We start from the raw sequence: 22,555 nt of genomic DNA on the forward strand, positions 1-22,555 counted from the left end.
AATGTTCCAAAGAGGTGTGGCTCGACTCTGAGGATTTCATCGACAAGGACCTCCAACTCTCGGTTACTGAACTTTGGATTCTTGTTAGTGGGCATGGTGAGGGGTGTGGGTGTGGATGTTGGGGGGGTGTGTGGATGGTTGTGGGTGTGTGGGTGTGGTTGTGCAGGTGTGTGTGTGAATGTGATGAGGGGGTGTTTGTGAAGGTGGTTGTGTGAAGGTGTGCAAGTGTAAGGTGTGGTGAAGCTTCTAGTTTGGTGCTGTAGGTTGTCTGTGGGGTCTGGCAGCAGTGAGTCTGTTGCAAAGGCTCATGGTTTGTGTGTGTGGGCCCTTTTTATTGGTTCATTGGTGGGTGTGGCTGTGTTTGAAGTTTGGGTGGGTGTGTTATAAGGAGTGGTGGTGTTTTGGGAATGTGTTGTTTTGGTAGTTGTTGGACATGTTTTGTGGCTTTGTGCCATTCGAATGGTGCATTCTTGTGTTGTTTTGGTTTGTCCTGGTTGTGTACGTGCGTTTTTTGGCGTGTATACGGTGTGTACATGGCCCATTTTGTTGTACAGTGCTGTCCTTGTGTGTGGCTTGGTACGAGTCGTACATTCGGTTGTGATGTTGGGGCCTGGGGTGCGCTCCGTCCTTAGGATGTTGTGGTGGGGGTACGCTCCATGCATACGCGGGTGGGGGTACGTCTCTGACGTACACGGGTGTAGGTACACGGGGGTATGAATGTACAGGGGTGTACATACACGGGTGGGGCTTCGACACGTACACGGGTGTACATACACGAGGGGGTACGACACGTACAGGGGTGTACATACACGGTGGTACGACACGTACAGGGGTGGGGGTACTACTCGAACGTACAACGGGTGTACATACACGGTGGTACGACACGTACACGGGTGGGGGTACTACTCGAACGTACAGGGGTGTACATACACGGTGGTACGACACGTACAGGGGTGTACATACACGGTGGTACGACACGTACAGGGGTGGGGGTACGACTCGAACGTACAGGGGTGTACATACACGGTGGTACGACATGTACACGGGTGGGGGTACTACTCGAACGTACAGGGGTGTACATACACAGTGGTACGACACGTACAGGGGTGTACATACACGGTGGTACGACACGTACACGGGTGGGGGTACTACTCGAACGTACTGGGGTGTACATACACGGTGGTACGACACGTACACGGGTGGGGGTACTACTCGAACATACAGGGGTGTACATACACGGTGGTACGACACGTACAGGGGTGGGGGTACGACTCGAACATACAGGGGTGTACATACACGGTGGTACGACACGTACACGGGTGGGGGTACTACTCGAACGTACAGGGGTATACATACACGGTGGTACGACACGTACAGGGGTGTACATGCACAGTGGTACGACACGTACACGGGTGGGGGTACTACTCGAACGTACTGGGGTGTACATACACGGTGGTACGACACGTACACGGGTGGGGGTACTACTCGAACGTACTGGGGTGTACATACATGGTGGTACGACACGTACACGGGTGGGGGTACTACTCAAACATACAGGGGTGTACATACACGGTGGTACGACACGTACACGGGTGGGGGTACTACTCGAACGTACAGGGGTGTACATACACGGTGGTACGACACGTACAGGGGTGTACATACACGGTGGTACGACACGTACAGGGGTGGGGGTACTACTCGAACGTACAGGGGTGTACATACACGGGGGTACGACACGTACAGGGGTGGGGGTACGACTCGAACGTACACGGGTGTACATACACGGGTGGGGGTTCGACACGTACACGGGTGTACATACAGGGGGGGTGTACATCCACGGGGAGTACGACTCAAACGTATGGGTGCTGGGGGGAGTGTTGGGCGCGTATGCGGGCACATGTCTCCATGGTTGCAATGGGAGTTCGGTGGGGACGGTGTTTTTACCATACGGTTGTAAGATCGGACGCACGGGTTGGATCGCGATTCCTCGGTCGGACTTCACTTTCACATTTGTACGGTAAATCGTCCGAGGACGTGTCGGACACATTTTCCGACCCGAGGACGTGTGGGGAATAATTCCCAAGGCGGTTCGTATGGACTTTTTACCATGCGAATCGTGATTGCCAGTTTGTACGGCACTTGTACGATTCGTACGGTAAAAAGACCGGATACGAGTCGGACGGGGAATTTTTTTAACGGATCGTGATCGGCACCTTAGTCTTTTAAACAATCACTTATAGAAACACATACTTATTCATACAGGAACTCTTTCAATCTCCCACTCTCACATATACTCACTTATATACACCAATAGTCACATATACTAGTTTAAAACATATGTAGTTACTCATAGAGACACTATTGAGACAGTCATTCACTCACTAACACACCCATACACACACTCATCCACCCATACAGTCCTGCAGACATGCTGTCTTCAACACATACAAACAGTGACTCACTCATTCATGCACCTATGCACTACGTAATACCCCCCACCGAACCATACACACACTCACACTGATACTAAAAAAAACAACTAATAACCTATATAGACACCCATGTAGCTACTCACCAACCCATGCAGCCACTTATACACAAAGTGAGAGACTGATACAGATATTTACATATTTAAACATTACTCACTAAGCAATGTATTCACTATGATACACTTAATCAGTCAGTTATACAATCAATTTTTCAAAAACAAATCATCCATTTAGACACTTATATACCCATTTATTCTTCCATCGACCTTGAGATATACATATATAAAACATATTTAATTTTCAGAAAAACAGACATTCACTGGATGATGTCATCAGTGATGTCATTTGAGATGTCATCAGTGATGTCATGAGTGATGTCACTGACCATGTCATGAGTGATGTAATATGTGACGTCATCAGCAGTGCATTGCGGGGGCGCGAGTTAGAGTTAGCTGAACTAACTATAACGGGGGAATTTCATTGGTTTTGTATGAGAGAAATGTCCAGCTAACTATAACATGTGTGAAACCTATGGTTTTTTCAGTGAATTTGCAAGGTTTTTTAAATGCTAATTCCTAACTATAACGTGTGTGAAACCTATGGTTTTTTCAGTGAATATATGTGTAATCCTGCTGTGCACAAAAGCTATTCCGAAAAGTTCTTTTTCATGTACTATAACTAGTGAAAATGAATAAAATGTGTTTTAAAAGAATGATGCCACTGTGCATTATATGCGCTAATCAGTCTCTCACTTTCGTTTTATGATGATGGCATGCCAAGGATACTGACCTGTACCCTGCAGTGATAGGTGTGTATTCCACCGAACGCTGTGCGCATCCCCTGCATCTTTAAAGTGGTGCGCGTTCCTAATCATATGATTTATGTTTATTTTACTGGATGCTGCGTCTCGACGCTGAATCCCTGACATTTGTTTGTGGGTAATAAATAAAACACAAAAAGTATCGGTAATGTTCGATGAGCTACATGAAGTCCGTTTCCCCGACTTGTGTGGTTATCTTCCTCTCAACCCCTGTTTGGGGTTCTCACAAAGTGTAAAACTGTGAAGCATTAACTGCTAGAATGTGCTGCATCAGCAAAATGTGAGGGCGTCGTGAGTGAGAGTCACTGGACCTTGGACCTGTCCCTTCCGTCAACAGAGATAACAGAGGTCAACAGTATGGACAGTGAAGCCGATAACAAAATAAAGAAACACAGGATAGAGGGAGAGTGAGAGAAGGGAAAGGATCCAGGCTCACGATAAAGAAAAGAGGGAGAAAGGACCGAGCAGCAAGAGGGTGGAAGTAGAAGCGAGGAAAAGAGAAAAAAAACAGAGACAAAGTGACAGAACAAAGTGATAGAGAAAACATCATTTAAGCCGGAGAAATAAGACAGCAAAGAGAACAGAGCAGATTGTAAGCAGTTGAGCAGACACTGAGAGAAAGGAGACAGTCTGAAGCCGGAAGACGCCACACACGGTCAGAATGTCTCTCAAACAACCAGCGACCAGTCTTACAGGTAAGTGCTGAAGAACTGTTTTTTGTTAGAACCTTCCCCATGACAGTGGTTCCTAGCCGAGACAGTGGTCAGCCTACTGTTGTGACAGAGAAGACTCATTTTGGGCATTTACACATACGAGGGCGTGACTCGTGAGACCACTACTGCTTGACCTTTACATTGACTTAGGCCCACCCTCGCAAGAGTGGCCTCGAGGAGACCATGCTCACCTGTGGCCTGACGTACTGGAGGAGCAGAGCTTCAGCTCCCTCTGAAGGAAGGTAAGAAGTAGGTGGACCGGAGGCCACGCGGGAAAGAACTAGTTTTATGTGGGAACACTTGACCAGGGTGGGTCAAGCAACCACTACCACCTGTCGCCTTACCACAGGACTTACTTTCAAAGGGTGGCTGCCAGCAGGGCTGCTTTAGCGCTGGTGGCGCCCTGTTCGACAGTATCTGTTGGCGCCCCCCCAATGACCACCTCTGCCACGGATTCCCTCACTAGCACCCTTTAACAGTGCCCCTCAAGTCTCCATAACCACTGTCTAAGTGCTGGTGGCGCCCTGTGCGACAGTATCTGTTGGCGCCCCCCAATGACCACCTCTTCCACGGATTCCCTCACTAGCACCCTTTAACAGTGCCCCTCAAGTCTCCATAACCACTGTCACAGTGCTGGTGGCGCCCTGTGCGACAGTATCTGTTGGCGCCCCCCCAATGACCACCTCTGCCACGGATTCCCTCACTAGCACCCTTTAACAGTGCCCCTCATGTCTCCATAACCACTGTCTAATTGCTGGTGGCGCCCTGTGCGACAGTATCTGTTGGCGCCCCCCAATGACCACCTCTGCCACGGATTCCCTCACTAGCACCCTTTAACAGTGCCCCTCAAGTCTCCATAACCACTGTCTAAGTGCTGGTGGCGCCCTGTGCGACAGTATCTGTTGGCGCCCCCCAATGACCACCTCTGCCACGGATTCCCTCACTAGCACCCTTTAACAGTGCCCCTCAAGTCTCCATAACCACTGTCTAAGTGCTGGTGGCGCCCTGTGCGACAGTATCTGTTGGCGCCTCCCCAATGACCACCTCTGCACGGATTCCCTCACTAGCACCCTTTAACAGTGCCATTTAGTTTTTATAGCACCACTCATACCAGTGTAAGGTGTCAGAGCACTTTACATCACACACACTTTGCACAGAGACAATCATATGTGTGTAAATCAGCATATAGGAAATGTTACATCAGATAGGACTACAAGGTGGACATGTCACCGTTACTGGTAGGCAATATAGTTTAAGAGGCCTTATTCTGGAAAAGTACAAATTCCGAATTTAAAACGTAACAACATTGTTAGGGGTTCTCTTTCATAATAATAATTGTTTTCTACCCAAATGAACCCTTTTCACAAGATTAGGATGATGAAAGACTGGGCAAAAAAACATAGCTCTAACAAATACCTTGCAGTTTGCATGCAGCTCTAGTATGACAGTTAATGCCTCAATGTTCTATATTTAAACGACAAGTAAAAGAAGGAGCTCTCTTACAGAGCCCACTGACCTATTTACATTATATGCACTTCGTTATCTGCATGGTACATGTTCTCAGCAGCAGGCATTTTAATCATCTGCACTACCTTAGGATGAGTCAAAACTTCCATTAGACAAACCTCTGTCTCTTTCCAGGAAGACGATTAACCCCCAAAGTTATCTTAACATTTTAATTGATGTCTGAAAATTGCTGGAGGCCAGGAACGCCGCAGCAGGTGCTTTTAAAATGATAGCATACATTGTCAAAAAGTCAACGCCCGGTGCGGTGGCACCGATCGCTCCACCCTAGAGCCGGCCCTGGTTGTCGGTGAAGGCCACCTGAACTTATTTTTGGGGACCAGCACTTTTTTTTCCACCTCAGATATTTACTGAGCACAAAAGAGGGAAAACAGATCGTAAAGACAGAGGATGAGAAAGACAGGAAAACCGGCACAAAGGGAGAACGCAAGAACGTGCAAGAGCGAGAAAAAGGCAAAGGGAGTGTCTGGTAGTGGATTAAAGACTACCGACCTTGGTATTCGGCATGCCGGCATTTTTTATTGCTCTGCTGCCAGCATCTGAGCGAAGCTTTGATACCTAGGTTGACCAGATTTTCAGAAGAAAAAACCAAGACAGGCCATACATAAAAGTAGGACTAAAGTCTTTGGCCTTAATGATGACTGGCATGTCCCGATTTTTTGCTTGGGGGCAGCGTATTTAATACCGCCATATAACTTATGCTTACATAACATTAGCTATGACATCACCTTTGCTCTAGGCCCCCTGCCATCCTCCCCCCTCTGTCTCCCCTCTGCTGCAGCATGCATTCAGCTGATATCCTCCTGCACTGCCTGAAACAGACAAATTACTAAATAAGCGCACACCTTTCACTTCTCCATTTGACAGGTTGACTTAACTCTGTCCCAAAAACCGGGACATATGTTCAAAATTAAGAAAAGTGTTGGGACATCGGGACAGTACTTGGAAAACCGGGACTTCTGGTCACGCTATCGATACCGCCACTCTTTCTTTCACAAATTAAGCACTGCCATACCAGCCCACATTTTGCAGGAAGTTTAATCAGCAAGCCCGACGACTGTAAAGTGGAAATGGTTCCCTTCAGGACACTTGCAACCATACATAGAAGGAAAGCACGGATGGAGGGAGGTGTGACGTCAAGGGGGAAGATGTATGAACACAAAGGGGCATATTTACAAGCCCCTATTGCCGCTGGTGCGTCAAGTTTTGTGACGCACCGGCAGCGCAGTGTGGTGTTCCGTATTTAAATGAACACATAAAGCCACTCTGCGTGGATTTTTGTGTCCTTGGTGCAGATCTACAAGCCCCTTGTGCCACTTTTGCGTCACTTTTCCCATGTTAAAAGTGACGCAAGGGCCTTGTAAATAAGCCCCCTTGTGAATACGGCCCTTTTTCACGCAGCTCTCTGCATGAAAGGAGCTTTCTGTAGTCATCACGACCAAGGTGAGTGGAGTTGAATTGAAGTTTATTTGACAAAACTGCACAGCAGACAAGAGCCAGGACAACTGCCTCCCACACCAACCGCTCTCCTCTCCTCTCAACTCCCCACCGTTCTAATCCCTAGTAACTAGGCAACCTAACATTCCACAGCATTCAATACAGGCAAAGATAAACAGCTGTGAACAGGTGATGGATACAGGTGTAGAGTATAACATATCCTCCTTCCTCAATAATAACAAAATATACATTGTACTTAAGAACTAACATTCCAAAATCAAAACAGTAAACAAAAAGGAAAAAGAGAAAACAGAAAAAAACACAAAATTAATAACACAATTAGCACTACATTCCCTTTCCTTATTAACAAAAAAAACTGTAAATCTATCCATAGAAGAGAGAACAGAAAACTTCAAAAAGTACTACACTTAAACGATTGGTAGAGCCTCTGTAAGAAACAAACAAAACATTACACAGCAATACGGTATCTCATGGGAATCACTCTAGGTCTAGAACTTTTCCTGAGAACAAAAGAAGAAGGAACAGCACACTTGCCATTACCTAACCCAGTAGGAGTAATACTCCCACCACTGCTGTATGACTGTGTACCAGTAGAAGAGACATCATGAGTAATCCTAACTTTTACAATTTTGCTGGCATTCCACCATTTACCTCCTTCCACTTGCACAGAGTTCCTACCCAACCTAGTGACAGAAATTGGAGAACCAAATTTGCTTTCCCCCTTTCTTACGTGCACTGGCGATCTAACACGAACAAGATCTCCTACTTTTAGAGGCACACTTTTCACACCTCTCTTGCTGTCGAACCAAGATTTTTGTTTGGACTGAGAGTTGGAAACATTCTCTTTGACTAACAGCATGAGACTGTCAATATCCGGCACAGTTTTAATCCACTTGTTCATCCAAGCTGGCTTAAAACTTGTATTGGGCTTCCTTCCTCTCAGTAGGTCGAAAGGAGACACTTTAGTTGTTGAATGCGGAGTGGTCCTGTAGAACCACAACATACTATTAAGAGAATTCACAATATCACAGTTACTTGACTTAGCCCATTTGATGCAATCACCCAAAACCCTGTTCAGTCTCTCAACCAAACCATTCGACTGGGGATGATAAAGTGAGCTCCTGGTGTGTTGAATGTTACACGATCTTAGAAAAGAATCAAATTCACTGCTAGTGAACTGTGAACCATTATCAGTGACCATACTCCCAGGAAAACCCTCCCTCAAAAACAGATCCTTCAAAAATAGAATAATGTTCTTGGTGGAAGCTTCTTTAACCAGTTTTATCTCAGGCCATTTTGAAGCATAATCAACAAGGACGGGATAAAACGACATCCACCAGGCAGGATCTCTAGAGGTCCCATAACGTCTAAGCCAACTTTGGACCAAGGTTCTGATGGACATTCGATAGGCAAGAGAGGAGGAGTGAAGGTTTTTAAACCTTTGTCAGCAGACCTACAAATGTGACAGTGACTGACAACACTATCAATATCGCTATCCATAGCGGGCCACCAAAACAATTCCCGAACACGTCTTTTCGTGAGAGTGGAACCCAAATGTCCCTCATGAGCCTTAAGAACGATGTCATTCCTAAGACTTTGAGAAGCTATGAGCTTCTCCCCCCTTAACAGAATACCATCTTCAAGAGAAATCTCTGTTTCAATTTTCCAAAAGGGCTGTAGAGAATAAGGAAGAGACCGTTCCTTTGGCCAACCTGACTTAACAAAACCACACACACGTTGGAGAATATCATCATCTGAAAGAGCTCTAATCCAACTTTCAGCAGATTGAACCCCATGTTCAACTAAATCAAGTGAGGCTACTAAGCAATCGTCGGAATCTTCTTCACCAATTTCAATAGAAGACTTCTCATGTTCGTCATCTTTAACAGGAAAGCGAGAGAAAAAATCCGCCCTGAGATTCCTACCTCCAGCGATATGTACCACATCAAAATGGTACTGCATAAGACGTGAGACCATACGGAGGATCCTCGGGGAACAACATTTATTACTTCCACCCCGAGAATAGAAATAAGAGGTTTATGGTCAGTTTTCAATAGAAACCGCTTTCCCCAAATATATGTTCGAAATTTTTCAATTGCCCACAAACAAGCTAAAAGTTCTTTCTCTATAACTGAATACTGGAGCTCGCCATCTCTCAAAACCCTTGAAGCAAAGGCGATAGTGTTCTCCCCTTTCGAACTATTCTGGGTGAGCACAGCGCCTAGACCTTCTTGACTGGCGTCGACCGTGATACAGGAGGATAAAACCGGGTCAAAAGGCTTTAAAGCATTACTTTTAACGAGAGATTCCTTTATAAACTGTAAAGCCGTTTCACATTGAGACGACCACTCGAATGAACATCCTTTAGAAAGTAAGGAACTGATGGGCCTAACAATGGTCGCATAATTTGGTATAAACTTTGAGTAAAATTCCAATAAACCTAAAAGCGACTTTACACCACTTTTATCGCACGGCGTTGGAGCATTGCTAATAGCATCAAGCAATCCTTGTCTTGGTTTGATCCCCTCACCTGAAATAAGATGACCTAGATATTCAATTTCCTCAGTAAGGAACATGCACTTTTCTGGCTTGACAACAACACCATGATTTTGGAAAGTCAATAGTACCTTTTCAAGAATAGAGTTGTGAGTTACACTGTCTTTAGAATGTATCAAAACGTCATCCTGAAAAACGAGTACACCGGATATCCCTCCCATCATGTTCTGCATGACCCGCTGGAAGACTGAAGCCGCAGAGGCCAGACCAAAGGGCATTCGTTTGTACTGAAAAGTACCTAGTGGAGATACAAACGCAGTGAGTGGACGAGATTCAGGTTCCAATTCAACCTGGTGGTAAGCGCTTGCTAGATCTAGTTTCGAGAAAATCTTAGACCCTCTAACACTAGCAAAAAGATCAGAGATCTTAGGTAATGGGTGGAAATCAACCCATATTTCTTTGTTAAGGGATCTCAAGTCAATGTACGAAAGAATAAAATCAGTGCCCCTACGACGAGACGTGAAACACCCTTTTCGCCCACACGGAACAGTTTTTTCTTTTTTTCCACGAGCAAGACGGGTACAGCAGCTGATTTCCGTTTTGTGAAAACGAAAAACTTGAACAGTTTTACCGCCTGGCAGGTTGAAAACGAGAGTTCATGGCCTTCAGTGCTTCCGTTGCACGCAGGGTAGAGCGTGTTGCTGTGCAGTAGAGATGATCGTCACCAATAAATTGTAGTAATCACGACCAAGGTGAGTGGAGTTGAATTGAAGTTTATTTGACAAAACTGCACAGCAGACAAGAGCCAGGACAACTGCCTCCCACACCAACCGCTCTCCTCTCCTCTCAACTCCCCACCGTTCTAATCCCTAGTAACTAGGCAACCTAACATTCCACAGCATTCAATACAGGCAAAGATAAACAGCTGTGAACAGGTGATGGATACAGGTGTAGAGTATAACACTTTCCATGTGTGTTTTTGTGGCTGTTCCCACGCAACACCCATGGATTCTGCTGAATTCCCAGATTTACATCATTTTGTAAATCTGGGAATGCGCCAAGGAGGCGCAACGAGGAGAAATACTTTACTTCCTCTTTCTATGCATGCTGCGTTCTGCAGCACACATAGAGAGAGGAAAAGACCTCTTGTGATTGTTTTTGTGCAGGAAGGTGCCCCTTCCTGCTCAAAAACAATCATCCCCGCAATGCAGGCACCCTTTCACCATGGTGCAAGGGTGCCTGCGTTGGCGCATAGCCGCCAGTTGTGCACAAGTGAAGGAAAGAGCTCAGGGATACGTCATAGTGTTGCATTTAAGATGTATCCCTTTGCTCCGAAAGTAGCACAGCACGGTACAGCCGAATGGCTCGCAGCACCGCGCTGCGTTACATCATTGTAAATATGGCCCGAAATACTGAGCACATTCAATTGGGGGTGGGCCCTGAGCGGTTCCTTTCATAAAACGAAATGCCAACTATACAGCGTAAGACTTCGGTAAAGGAGCATTCTGAATCAGGGAAATCAGCCGCGATGTGACTCTGATTTACTCATGCTTATGGTAAAAGGCAGCGGCATTACTGTACTTTACCTCACGGAGGACCTTATAGAGGCAAGCACATATAGATCGGTAAAATATTGGAATCTGAGGTTACAGAGGTCAATGAGGTAGAGGTAACTAATAGAGCGAGCCTAAAATGGTAAAAGCAAGAAGGGTTTGAAATTACAGTGGATACATGGAAAACGGTAAATACAAGTTCAATATTTTGAAAGGAGCAAGCAATTCTCCGTTAAATTGTTATTATATAGGACTCCTGTGTTTTTTAAACAAAATGAATCAACGTGTACCAGCAAAGTGTTTTAGGTGTACTATAGAAGTGGAAGGCATTTGGACATATTTGATTTGGGGATTTCCCATGTTCTTAGAGTGCTGTGAATCATTCGCCGGTATTTTCACACTATACTCGATTTTCATTTTCCAGATGATTTGCAACTAACACTGATGGATTATTCACTTGGGGGCATATTATCAAGCACAGAGTTAAAATTATCGCCGTGTTAGCAGCAGAATACTGCCGCTAAAGCGGCGATAATGGGCTTGATAATACGCGCTTGAGAATTCCCATAGAAGCCCATGTTGACACCAGCCCATTATCGCCGCTTTAGCAGCAGTTTTCTGCTGCTAAAGCGGCGATAATTTTAACGCCGTTTCTTGATAATATGCCCCTAAGTGTAGATTCGTCTCTCAGCCATAGGGAAAAATTATTTATAGTTACTCTTGTGGCAAGGTCTCTAATTCTTCAAAACTGGAAAGCTAAATTAATACTGACAGCTAGTCAGTGTAAGTCTAAGTTGATGAAAGTAAAATAATGTGAGAAATGATATGCAATGAGGGCTGGTTCTTATAAAAAAAAATTCCAGACACTTTAGGAAAATATTGTATAGGGGGTATATAAGCTATCCAGATTGTCAAAATCAAAATCCTGTTAGAGAAAATGTACAATGCTGAAGTGTAAACAGGGATCAGCAGAAGGATTTGCCGAAAGTATTGATGAGGATGGTTATTATTGATATGAAAGGTGGAAAGGATTTGTAGTTGTTTTCAGTGTGTGATTCTAAAGAATGCCTATCTGATGTATTTATGATGTGATTCCTTCCAATAAAAAAAACGTATTTAAAGTCACAATTATAATTTAGTTTGTATTCATTTTCATTAAATAGAAAAATATAAATCGGAAATAAGGGTTTTGTAATTTGGGTTCTACATGCGCTTCCCCCACCAGAGTCACAATGCCCAGTCCATATGTGGTCCTTCCTCTTCATCAGAATCATTGTCCATTGTTTCCCCTGCGCATCCATATGTTATAAAGTATAATGATACTGATATAATTTGACAACAGTCGGTGCAGTATTGTAATTCTCCATCACTTTTGTGTGAACAATGAAATCTGTCCTTTAGAATCGCGGATGTCCTTTTCGTGACTCCTCTAGCTGGATTTTAGCGACGTTTACTCTAAGTATGTGGATTAAGGTATGGAGTGAAACTACATGAGTTAACTGCGTAAGCACTATCCTCTATAACAAACAAACATGTGTCCAGTTATAACGCTCAACATTTATTTATATATAAAACAGCACAATACATTCTGGCATTCGCCACGTGACACTGCATTTCCCATGTCTGCCCTTGCCTTGCAACAGTTAATTCCACAGTGCTGAAAAATGAGAGTGCAGCATCGTGTGTATGTATTTATGCTTCTCCTCTGTTGCGTTGGCCCCAGATGCTCAGTGAGTGGGCATGTGCTGCATGGAATGTTGGCGTGGTAATGGGGAGTGGAATGTTGGGGTGCCTGTGAGGTGAAGTGTGACACTTGGAGTATGAGCTGAGCAGCAGGCAGGCTGCTCCCGGTGGGGCTGCTGGTCATGGATTTACCAACTTGCAACTAAGACTAAATAAATCATCTAAACTGCACTTCGGCTACTTGAACTCCATTACAGCAGAACGGCTCATGAGTGTTCCCTGTGTAACAAAGAAAATGTATTATGGACCACATTGTTGTTAAACCAGCCTTTTCTATTTCTGTAAATAAACTCTGTAAAAGAGGGACACCATATAAGTATGTGTTTCCTATCTACACAACCCATGCCATCAGGAAAGTCTCCAATTTGATAATGTTTAATGTTGGTGTTCTTAAATCATCTGGGGTATTTGAACATTTCTTATGATCGTTTATCCTGGTTAGCATTGCATCAAGACATTTTCTAAATACCATTGAAAGTGCACTCTGGGAGATGATTCCTGCTGCTGCAAAAGTGCTTTGATAACTCCCTGATGCCAGGAGACGTGGTGAACATAAAACCAGATCATGTGTAGGAACGGCCTGGCTCTTACTCGCAGCTAATCCTTGTAAAATACAGTTTTTCAAATATGCCTGGTTCATGTTGGAGGAGGTGTGTGCCAGAAAGACCTCTATAAACCTTCCATCCTCCCTGCAGTGGGAGGGCGGGAGGATCAGGTACACGGAGTCCTGACACAATCCTGAGCAGTCTTAGGGCCTCCTGCAGTGACAGACACTCGGCCGGTCCTACCCACCACCTTGGACCAGGTTTCCAGTACTCTCCCAAGCAGGGTTGGATAGGAACCAAAAATAGGCCCGCCCCAGGCACCCTTAAAAAGCCGCCTTATATTTGCAGATTATGACGTATCATGAAACCTTGCTTGATGTGTGTATGTGGGCTACATTTTGGAAACATTTATGGTACATTCAGTATTTTAAAACTTGTAAGGCCTGTCACTACAGGTAATGTTTTTTCCAGGACAATAACTGAAAAGGGAAGCATTTAAGCATACAGGCCTGCTTGTTTGTACAGAAGTACAGCATACCCATTCACACCTAGGAGTCCTCAGTAGAGCAGGTCTGTGCCTTCTCCACCTTCATGCTCCTCGACACCCACTGGCACCAAGTAGACCTGTTTGTGTCTGCAGCCTTCACTCCTCACATGGCTGTGCCTCTTGTATTGTCCTCATTAACAAGGGTGGGCTTCCTGCTTCCTCTAGAAGTGGGGAACCATTCTTCTGGGACATTCCCCAGAGCTGTGGTGTGTTTCCTGAACTCTGTGTAAGGGCATGCCTTGGTCCAATGCACTTTTCCCAAATGCAGACCTGCACTTGCTGCATCCACCCCATAAATGGATGATGCACCCTAATCTCGATGGAACTGTATGTTGCACTTCAAGGCAGCAGACAAAACTCATGTCACAGAGTATTTATGTGGTGCATTTCTTGCCCCACTTAGTGTGAGCTGTAAAACGCTGTATTGCACACATTGTGTAAAACGAATGTGTGCCAAAAGTGATGCTTTTGAATCTGACCTTTTTTTTAGTTTTGATTATTATTATTCTTTTTACACTGGCTCAGTTGGGTAACCCTCCCTGGAGACAAAGTAGGGTTTGCTGTAAAGCACCTGCACATCAACTGTTGCATGTGTGTTATGTGAGAATCGTAAATAAGCAAATGTATGCCTTGTTTGTGCCCTTCCCATTCACATTCCATGTGCTTTCATTGCCTGGTTCCACTCACTCTTGTTCCAGTGCATTCCCACTAAAGTTCTGCCTGTCACCCAGTGCTGAACCAACTCCAGCTACTCCTGCCTATTCCTGTGCAGGCAATCACACTCAGCTGTGCCAAGGCACTCCACAAATCTAATAAAGTACCTCAGTGTTGACCAGGGGCACCTCTACTACTGAAATAATCAGAGGAACATACAATACAGTTAAGCATTTCATTTACTCGCAGCTATATTTGTAACTCTAAATAGCACAAATGTGGCCTTCGTTCTGTGCACTGCAGAGAGGCCAACGATTGAATGAATGTGTTGTTTGAACACCTTCATAGGAGTGAAACTCACACTACTTTCACACAACATAGGAGCACTCAATTTTGCCCAGTCAATAACCCCTTCCACAATCTGACCTCCCACTAACCCTTAGGAGCAACTCCGATGATGCGCCACATCTAGTGTAGTTAAATACTCTTAGTAAGCAGGCCTGCATATACTATACAGCATGAAGTCAAACAAGGAAAATGTAAATGGGACTGCATGGCAGACTTGTATTACCTTTAGGGTTCTTTTACATACCGTCGAAAAATTGTTTTGATTTCCAACTTGAAGGGTGTGGTAGGGACCTTCACTGTTTTTAACTGGACCGGTCCCATATCCACCCCAAGCCTCAGCCTTTACACCCCCTGGGATGCTTGAAACCCGAGAGGCCAGAGTAATGCAAAAAGTTATCGATGGCCGTGGAGACTTCTAAATGTCCAATGCATAGGTCTTCAAACTTTTTTGCTCTGAGCCCCCCTAAGCAAAATGTTTTGAGATCGGGCCCCTGTGAGAAGTTGGCTTGACATATGCTGGTCACTAGTTATAGTGGCCACCTTGCACCAATCCAAGTCGACTCTTATGGTAGATAGGTTTAAGACAACCTTTTAAAGAAAGCTATCCTAGTGGTAGCTGTGGAGAGCAGCCTTCAGGCTAAGTTTTTGAGGAATGTAAAGCAGCTTGTTTTACCTTATAATCTCTTGAATTACCAAATGAAAAGGACACCACACAGGTATATATATCAAATATATATGTATTTATTTCTAGATACACTCTACTAATCTCTTTATGAGATTAGAACCCAGATACACATTCAAATGTCAACAGTTCTCAATAAATTAAGCACAAATATGCCTGGAGCCCTAGGGGTGTACCAGACCATATACTAAGAAAATGGTTTAACAAAGTCGACTTGCAAAATGACAAAGCCTAGGGCCTTGGGAATCGCTGTGGCTTCACTACTGCAGTGTTAGCAGGTAAGTAACAAGCCCACGGGAGACGCGTGCAGTGTCTAAACACAGCCGCGGGTTTCCTATAGGTTACAATGGAGCAAGGCGCGGTTTGTATTTTAAAGTTTTAGGGCACTTCGAAGAAGTCAACAAGCAAGCCACTTACAAGGTTAGTATTTCGAGGGCCAACACACACTTGGGCACCAGAGTGCACGAGTTACCTCACCCAGGGGAGCCGGGTGCATAGGTGTCTTTTGATGTCGGGTCGAGATGCTGTTTTCAATGGAGATCACTGAAGACTTGCTGCTTGTGACGACTGGAGAGGCGCCCGCTGGAATCCGAAGGTGGATTGAAGTTGAAGAGGAGCTGAAAATTGAAGGGACAGTGTTCACAGTCACTTGCCAGTGACCGGTGGCCAGCAAGATGGATGACCACCGATGTTGCGTCGCTTCAGGTTGTCGATGGTGTCTTGTCTCTTCGCTCACGAGGTCCAGGAGGGATCGACGATGACCAGCAGCTGGATTTGGAGTGCTCCACAAGGTCTGCAGCTGATGACAGTATCAGCCACTGAATTGGAGCCAACAAGCCTTGGCAACTGCAAGTCTTGTGTAGACTGATGATTGACAATGGGGCAGACCAGCAAGGTCTGATGGACTTACCCAGCAAAGGTAAGTGAGGGCAGGCCCGGAGCAACCAGAAGAGCCCTTGAAGTTGATTAGAAAGTCTTCGGGGGAGTCACTAGCCAACGGGCAAGCAACCGCAAAGACGCCTTCACAGGAAAAGTTTCACAGGAGCCCATGGTCACTCGGGATGGGGTAGGCCACTGATTTTTGGAACAAGACCTGCTAGGGACTTGGGCCATGAGTGGTCCAAAGCACAAGTTTGTGAAATGTTGTTTAGGGTTTGCACTCGAAATCAGTGCACGGTTCCCAGGTATTGCAGTCCCTCATCACTCGTGGGGTCCAGATGCCACAGCTTCGCTGGGGACTCAAAATGGCCATCAAGAGGTCAGGAAATCCGCTTCTGGGGCCGCAGGGACTTCGGACTCCGGCGGGAGCGGTGAAGTTTGCAACCGTTGATTGAGGTTTTTGGTGCCTGCCAAGCAGGGGAGTCACTCCTTGACTCCAAGGGAGATTCTTCAGTCTTCCAAAGATAGTGGAACGTCGAAGGGCCAGGACTCTTCTTTGTAGAGCGTTGTCCAGGATTAATCTGAATTGCATTGGCAATGCTTGCTATCTTATAGTGAAGATAGGGGAGGGACTAGCTCCATGACCACACCTCTAGGAGGGTCAGGGTAGTGGGTGGTTACACCCACATCCCTTTGTCCAGTTTCGCGCCAGAGCAGGGGCAGGTAGCACCTTAACCGGTTTGAGCTGGCATATGCACAGAGGAGCCTACTGCTCCCCCAGTCAGGACTTCAAAGCACTCTAAGAGTGCACCCACCCAGCTCCAATACACTAAATCCTGTCTGGGAGGTGGTGACACCTCCCTGTGACAGGATGCATTTTGTTGGGCTTCCTCCACTGCGAGTTTCGGTCAGCAGCAGGAGGGCAGCCCAGTGTCTGTGCTGGTGGCATCCATTTTGTGATGCCAGGGCTCTTGGAGATTTCTACCGTTTAGTACAGTGGGTACATATCGTCTCCTCTAGAAGGGTGGGATCATACTCCAACACCAGTTACTGGTGTGGGGGTATGATTCCAAGTTGTTTGACACCAAACACGACATGTTTTGATGCAGCCATCCCAAAGTTAGCATTTACCGCGAGGTTATAATGCACTTAAGAGTATATGGTTTAACCGTATCCACAAACAGCAGCAGAGAATAGACTCTGCCAGCTGCAGAGGGGTCCTGCTCAGGCAGAAACACCCCCTCACATAGTAAACCAAGCACCCTGCCCTCAGGATTGATAGGGCCTGCTATAGGGGTGGCTGATAGGTTTATATGTGTGTGTATGGTGAGATATAGGAACCTATACCTCAGTGAGGAGTGCTAACACTACCTCACACAGGCTGCAGTAGCAGGCCTGTGGTGTCAGATTGTGAATGCTTCCCAGGTAGGCCTGTGAAGTACCAATGCCCTAGGTACCTAAGGTACCATATACTAGGGGCTCATGAGGTACCACAGTATCCAATCACTAGTGCATCTAATATGCACACCAAGCATTTAGGGGAGTAAGCAGATAGGCTGGGGTCCTGGATAGCAGGATCCCAGCCAGACTAGTCAAAAACCATGCAAACACCAGGAAAAAAGTGGGGGCAACCATATAGTCAGATTCCACCTTCCTACAGTCCCCTTCCAAAACTTTAAGGCAATAAATGGGAGAGCGGGAGGGACATGGCTGCGTGCAAGGGAAGGGGCTTATGAGACTATTTCAGGAGTACGTTTTCTATAGCTCATAAACCACACTAAATTTGATACTTATAAAACACCAAATGCATCAAACAAAAATAGGCATGGTCCCAAAAAGACTGCTCCCCATAATTGGGATGTTGTGAGCCCCTCACACTCTTGGACCCCAATACAACTACACCTGCTGTGTTATTGGTAACCGCTGTCCTGAGTAGCAGGCTATCTCCTCTGCATCTTTCACCTCTTCACCACCATGCCTGACCATTACTCCGATTTTGAATTGGGTTCTGTTTCCCTTTCAAAAAAAAAAGCTCCCACATGTTGTCTCCCTTTTTTCTGCAAAGGTGCCCACGGTCCTAATGCTAAAAAGGAAAATAAAGATCCCATGCCCCTTTTTTAAAGGTAGACAATGTTAATTGTGATGTATTAGTCCCCCCCCCCCAGTTTAGCTGCATCTGCTTAATTATTGATAACCAGCAGTGGCCACTTACACACCTAGCAGCAGTACCTGCTTCACTAATAAATGGCCTTTTTAAAGGAAATCAAACGGGGGGAAAAGGCCACTTATATTACCGCATTTGCTACATAATCCATCATCTGCTGCTTAGTAATGCACATCCAATTCTTCAGTGCTGTGAACTAGTATTTACATTCTATTCTGAAGGATAGATTAATTGCATTTTTGATAATTCTACTTTTTTTTGCAGTAAAGGAAGACAAATGCGTTCTTGTTGCACACTTATGTTTTTATGTGAACTTACTTCTATGTATGTTGCTGTTTATTTTGCTGCACAATTCACTTCTTTTGTGGTCTTCTGCCATGTTTTTCTAATGTGTTGAGTGTAGATTCAGCAGCCATTTAGGGCTTTTTGAGACGGGATCACCACGGACACCTTGTTGCTGTTGTCATAAGGCCGTTCGAGCTCAGGTACATGAAACCAACCATCTGCTTATTGCCGTGCAGATTAATATGTCCTCACAGCACTCTAACAAACAATAACTATTCCCTTTGCTGCTAAACAATTCCCACCCCCTTTAACAATTTCCTATTTAACTTCATCTTGACAACTTCCGCTAGTAATGAGCCCTTCCTTTTGCCCTTTCTCCTGACTCCAATGTTTCTTTGCACCAAACCGGCCTGTCTGACCCTGGACCAAGCCTGCCTTCCTTTCATTCCCCCATTCTCCTCTTATTTTCTGTTGTTCTTTTCCCTGTTACCTCTAAACTCGCCCATAGTGCCCTTCGATGAGCTTGACCCCTATGGCTAATACCTCTTCCTCTGACTGCATTTCTTTCCCAGTGCCCAACCTGCAGCTGAAGTCTATTGTCCCTGCACCAGGGTGAGTTGGGAGGCTTAATGCTTCCCTGGAGCAACTGCTCTGCCACAAATTCAGCACTTTGAAGCAAATATCACTCCCAAATCTCTGAGGGTGAAGATGGCAGTACCTTCCAATCCACCCAGTGCCCTGCAAGTCCCTCTGCGTGTTGTGGGCGTGTAAACTTCAAAGGAAATAACTCAATTGAATTTACCAATACTGTGTGGTTCTGTAATTACCATATATCTTATAATCATGATTCAAGCAGAAACAAACAACTTCCACCAGATTCGGGAATGTCTGTAATTAAGGCCTAACTATTGAAGTTTATGCAGCACAATAAATACAGCTACTTGTTAACTCAATGATATTCAATGGGTTTTGAAGCACTTGTGTCGGTACTCTTGCTGTTAGCAGGATGTTAGTTAAATACATTCTTCAGCCATCCTCACATAGGTCGGGAATTGAAATGGGGCAAAAATAAAAATACATAAACGTCTTTTGTTTTCAGCAATTCGTCAAGAAACATAATTTACAATAGAATAGCTCTAACTCTCACAAATGGGAGACCTATTGTATTGCAAATGATTGTGTTTTTTAGTAACCTTTTTGACCCTGCCAGCACACTTCCTGACCCCACCCCCATGGCACTCTGACCACAGTTCTCACAAGCGTTCGAAGTAAATGAAGACTGCCTGGAAATGCAACAAATAAACATTGCTGCACATCCAGGGCATCTTCATTTACATGCACTTGCAGACGCATTTGTGCCCCCCTGAGAACCCATCCACGCCCCCAGGGGGGCGCACCCCACAGTTTGAAGACCTCTGAGTTAACGTTAGCAGACCACCTGGGGCACCGGTGCAACAGAACTGCTTTATTCCACCTCATCCCCTACCCCCCTCACTACCTCAAACATAGTGCCGCTCCAGGCATCTCTAGAGGATCCACAGGCCCAAGCACATGACCAATTTGGAGGGGACAAAGGCCTCACATGGGGTACTCAACCAGGACGGTCCGTCGTCATTCTGTGCACAAGTGGACCGACCAGGCTGTATGAAATGCACAGCTTTCTATGGCTACAGCAGCTTTGGTTTGTATGATGTGTTCCTTCAGGTGGAGTTACAGATGAGGCTCTAAGGGTAAATACACACTGGTTAACACCTGGGCCTGATCTATTGGCCCATCATCCAATGCCCGAAATCCCAACCTCCCAATCGGACCCTGCTTTCAAGATCTATAAATCCCCAATATATGCACCTGAACAATACATAATATTTGGGCCATCAAGACATAATTGACTCCACTCCAACACACTCACAGATATCCCATTGCACTAATTCAGTGTCCTGCTGGGCTCTCACCTATGCCACCATGAGGTGTGTTCCTGCAGTGTCATAGTGAGCCAGAGAGTGTCATTGGCAGGTTATTGGGAAGAGGGACACAGCAGTGCTGTAGACTGGTTGTAGGTGGCTGTGTGTGCTGCTGAGAGAGTTGGCTTGCTTGGTTGATGCAGTGACACTCACTGCCAGCGCGCTAAGCTGCCTTCTCTGGTTGTGTCACTTTGATGGCCTTGGTTCGGTTGGGTCCTCATTCAGGAGCTATAGTGTACTGGCTGCTGTGAGCACATCTCACAGTGAGTAAGCATGGCTTTTGAGCTTGGAGGAGGGATCTAAGCAGGATGGAAAAGCTGCTGGCTACAGTTCCTTTGTTGGTGGTGGGCGTTCAAGGGAAAAGGAAAGCTGCAGATCCACCACCTGAAATAGCCAAAGGCAGTTGATCTCCTCATGAACTGCAGTGCCGGAACACAAGGCAAGGTCGGGGCTGCCTGCAATGGATGCTCCATGTGCTGTTTTCGGCAGGCCAGTGCTGTTGTTTATATTTCCCTGTTTCTTCGCATGTTCCAGCCCATACACAGAGCCCGAGCAGCTCCCGGCAGTTATCGGAAGCCTGATAAGGACCATAAAGATTGATATTTGATATAGCGGTGTGAGCGACGGCAGTCTCCACTGACTCCACTCTAACTCTGAAACTATTACTACCCCCCCCCCCCCCACTCACCTCACGGCGCAGGCGGCCCACCCTATATTACTGAGCCCCGTCTCGGCATCGGGTGAATGTGCGACACTTTGTTGCATTATCCGTGACACCATCATGTCATGTGAATGCATAATGGAGCTGAGCCAGCCGCCAGGCCTGCAGCAGTGCGGGTCTGTCAGTCACATGACTAGTCTGTGGCTGCGAGAGCAGCGCAACCGGGCCCTGCTTTCCTTTGTGCTAATTACAGCACTCGGACTTGACAGCTTCAGGAGGCGCTATAAATGCATTTCAGTGCAGAGATGCAGGCCAACACACTGAAATGCGTTAGTCTAACACTTGATGCGTAGTACTTGGCAGGACTGCCTTACTCACCCTGTATCTGGCATAAACCTCCTCCTCTGTCAAATAAAACGGGGCAACTCTCGAGCTAAACATACCTTATTGCCTTCTACTTCTGCACTGTAGAGTTACCAATGCATGTCTATTCTCCACCATCACAGAGTACAACCACTGTGAAAGTTTGATCTACCTTTCAGTCAACATTTTATACTTTCCACATGATTACTACCTGTTTCCCCTTGTTGTTAATTTGTACATGCAATATGGCTGCTTGTGGCTATTGGCTTCTTTCAACTTTTCATTACATTGACATACCAACAATTCGCATTTTGTAATATCCCCAAAAGATGTATTTTAGTCCATTTAAATTTTTTTGGGTTTGTTACGCATTTTTACTGAAACCTTGTTTTTTACACTTCAGTTTATCCCTCCCCCATAATACAATTCTCAAACCGGTTTGCGACTTATTAAAAAGACAAGAATTTTTTTGTTCATTAGGCCCATAGTAATCTTTGTGTTTCAGTTGGTAATTTCCTTCTTTATCTTCCAGGCTATACTTAAACCATTCCTATCCCCTCCCCGTTTCTATGTTTCTCAGGCGTGGAGTAGTTTTCCATCCTATTCCCTTTGTCAAGCGTAGGGTTCCCCTGCTCTGTGTAAAACTCTCACCGACTCCATTTCCTGCTTT

General features: G+C 45.6%; 1 protein-coding gene across 1 annotated transcript in view; it reads left to right on the forward strand.

Annotated features, from left to right (window-relative positions):
* Positions 1–3,695: 3,695 nt before the first annotated feature.
* Positions 3,696–22,555, forward strand: part of LOC146783302 (allantoinase, mitochondrial-like) — a 1,087,389-nt gene continuing 1,068,529 nt past the window's right edge. The window contains exon 1 of the mRNA XM_085636065.1: positions 3,696–4,004. Coding sequence (XP_085492191.1) covers positions 3,971–4,004 — 34 coding nt within the window. The 5' untranslated portion in view covers positions 3,696–3,970. The remainder of the gene's footprint in view (positions 4,005–22,555) is intronic.

This window comes from Triturus cristatus, chromosome 11 (assembly GCF_964204655.1).
Source record: "Triturus cristatus chromosome 11, aTriCri1.1, whole genome shotgun sequence".
Classification (NCBI taxonomy): Eukaryota; Metazoa; Chordata; class Amphibia; order Caudata; family Salamandridae; genus Triturus; species Triturus cristatus.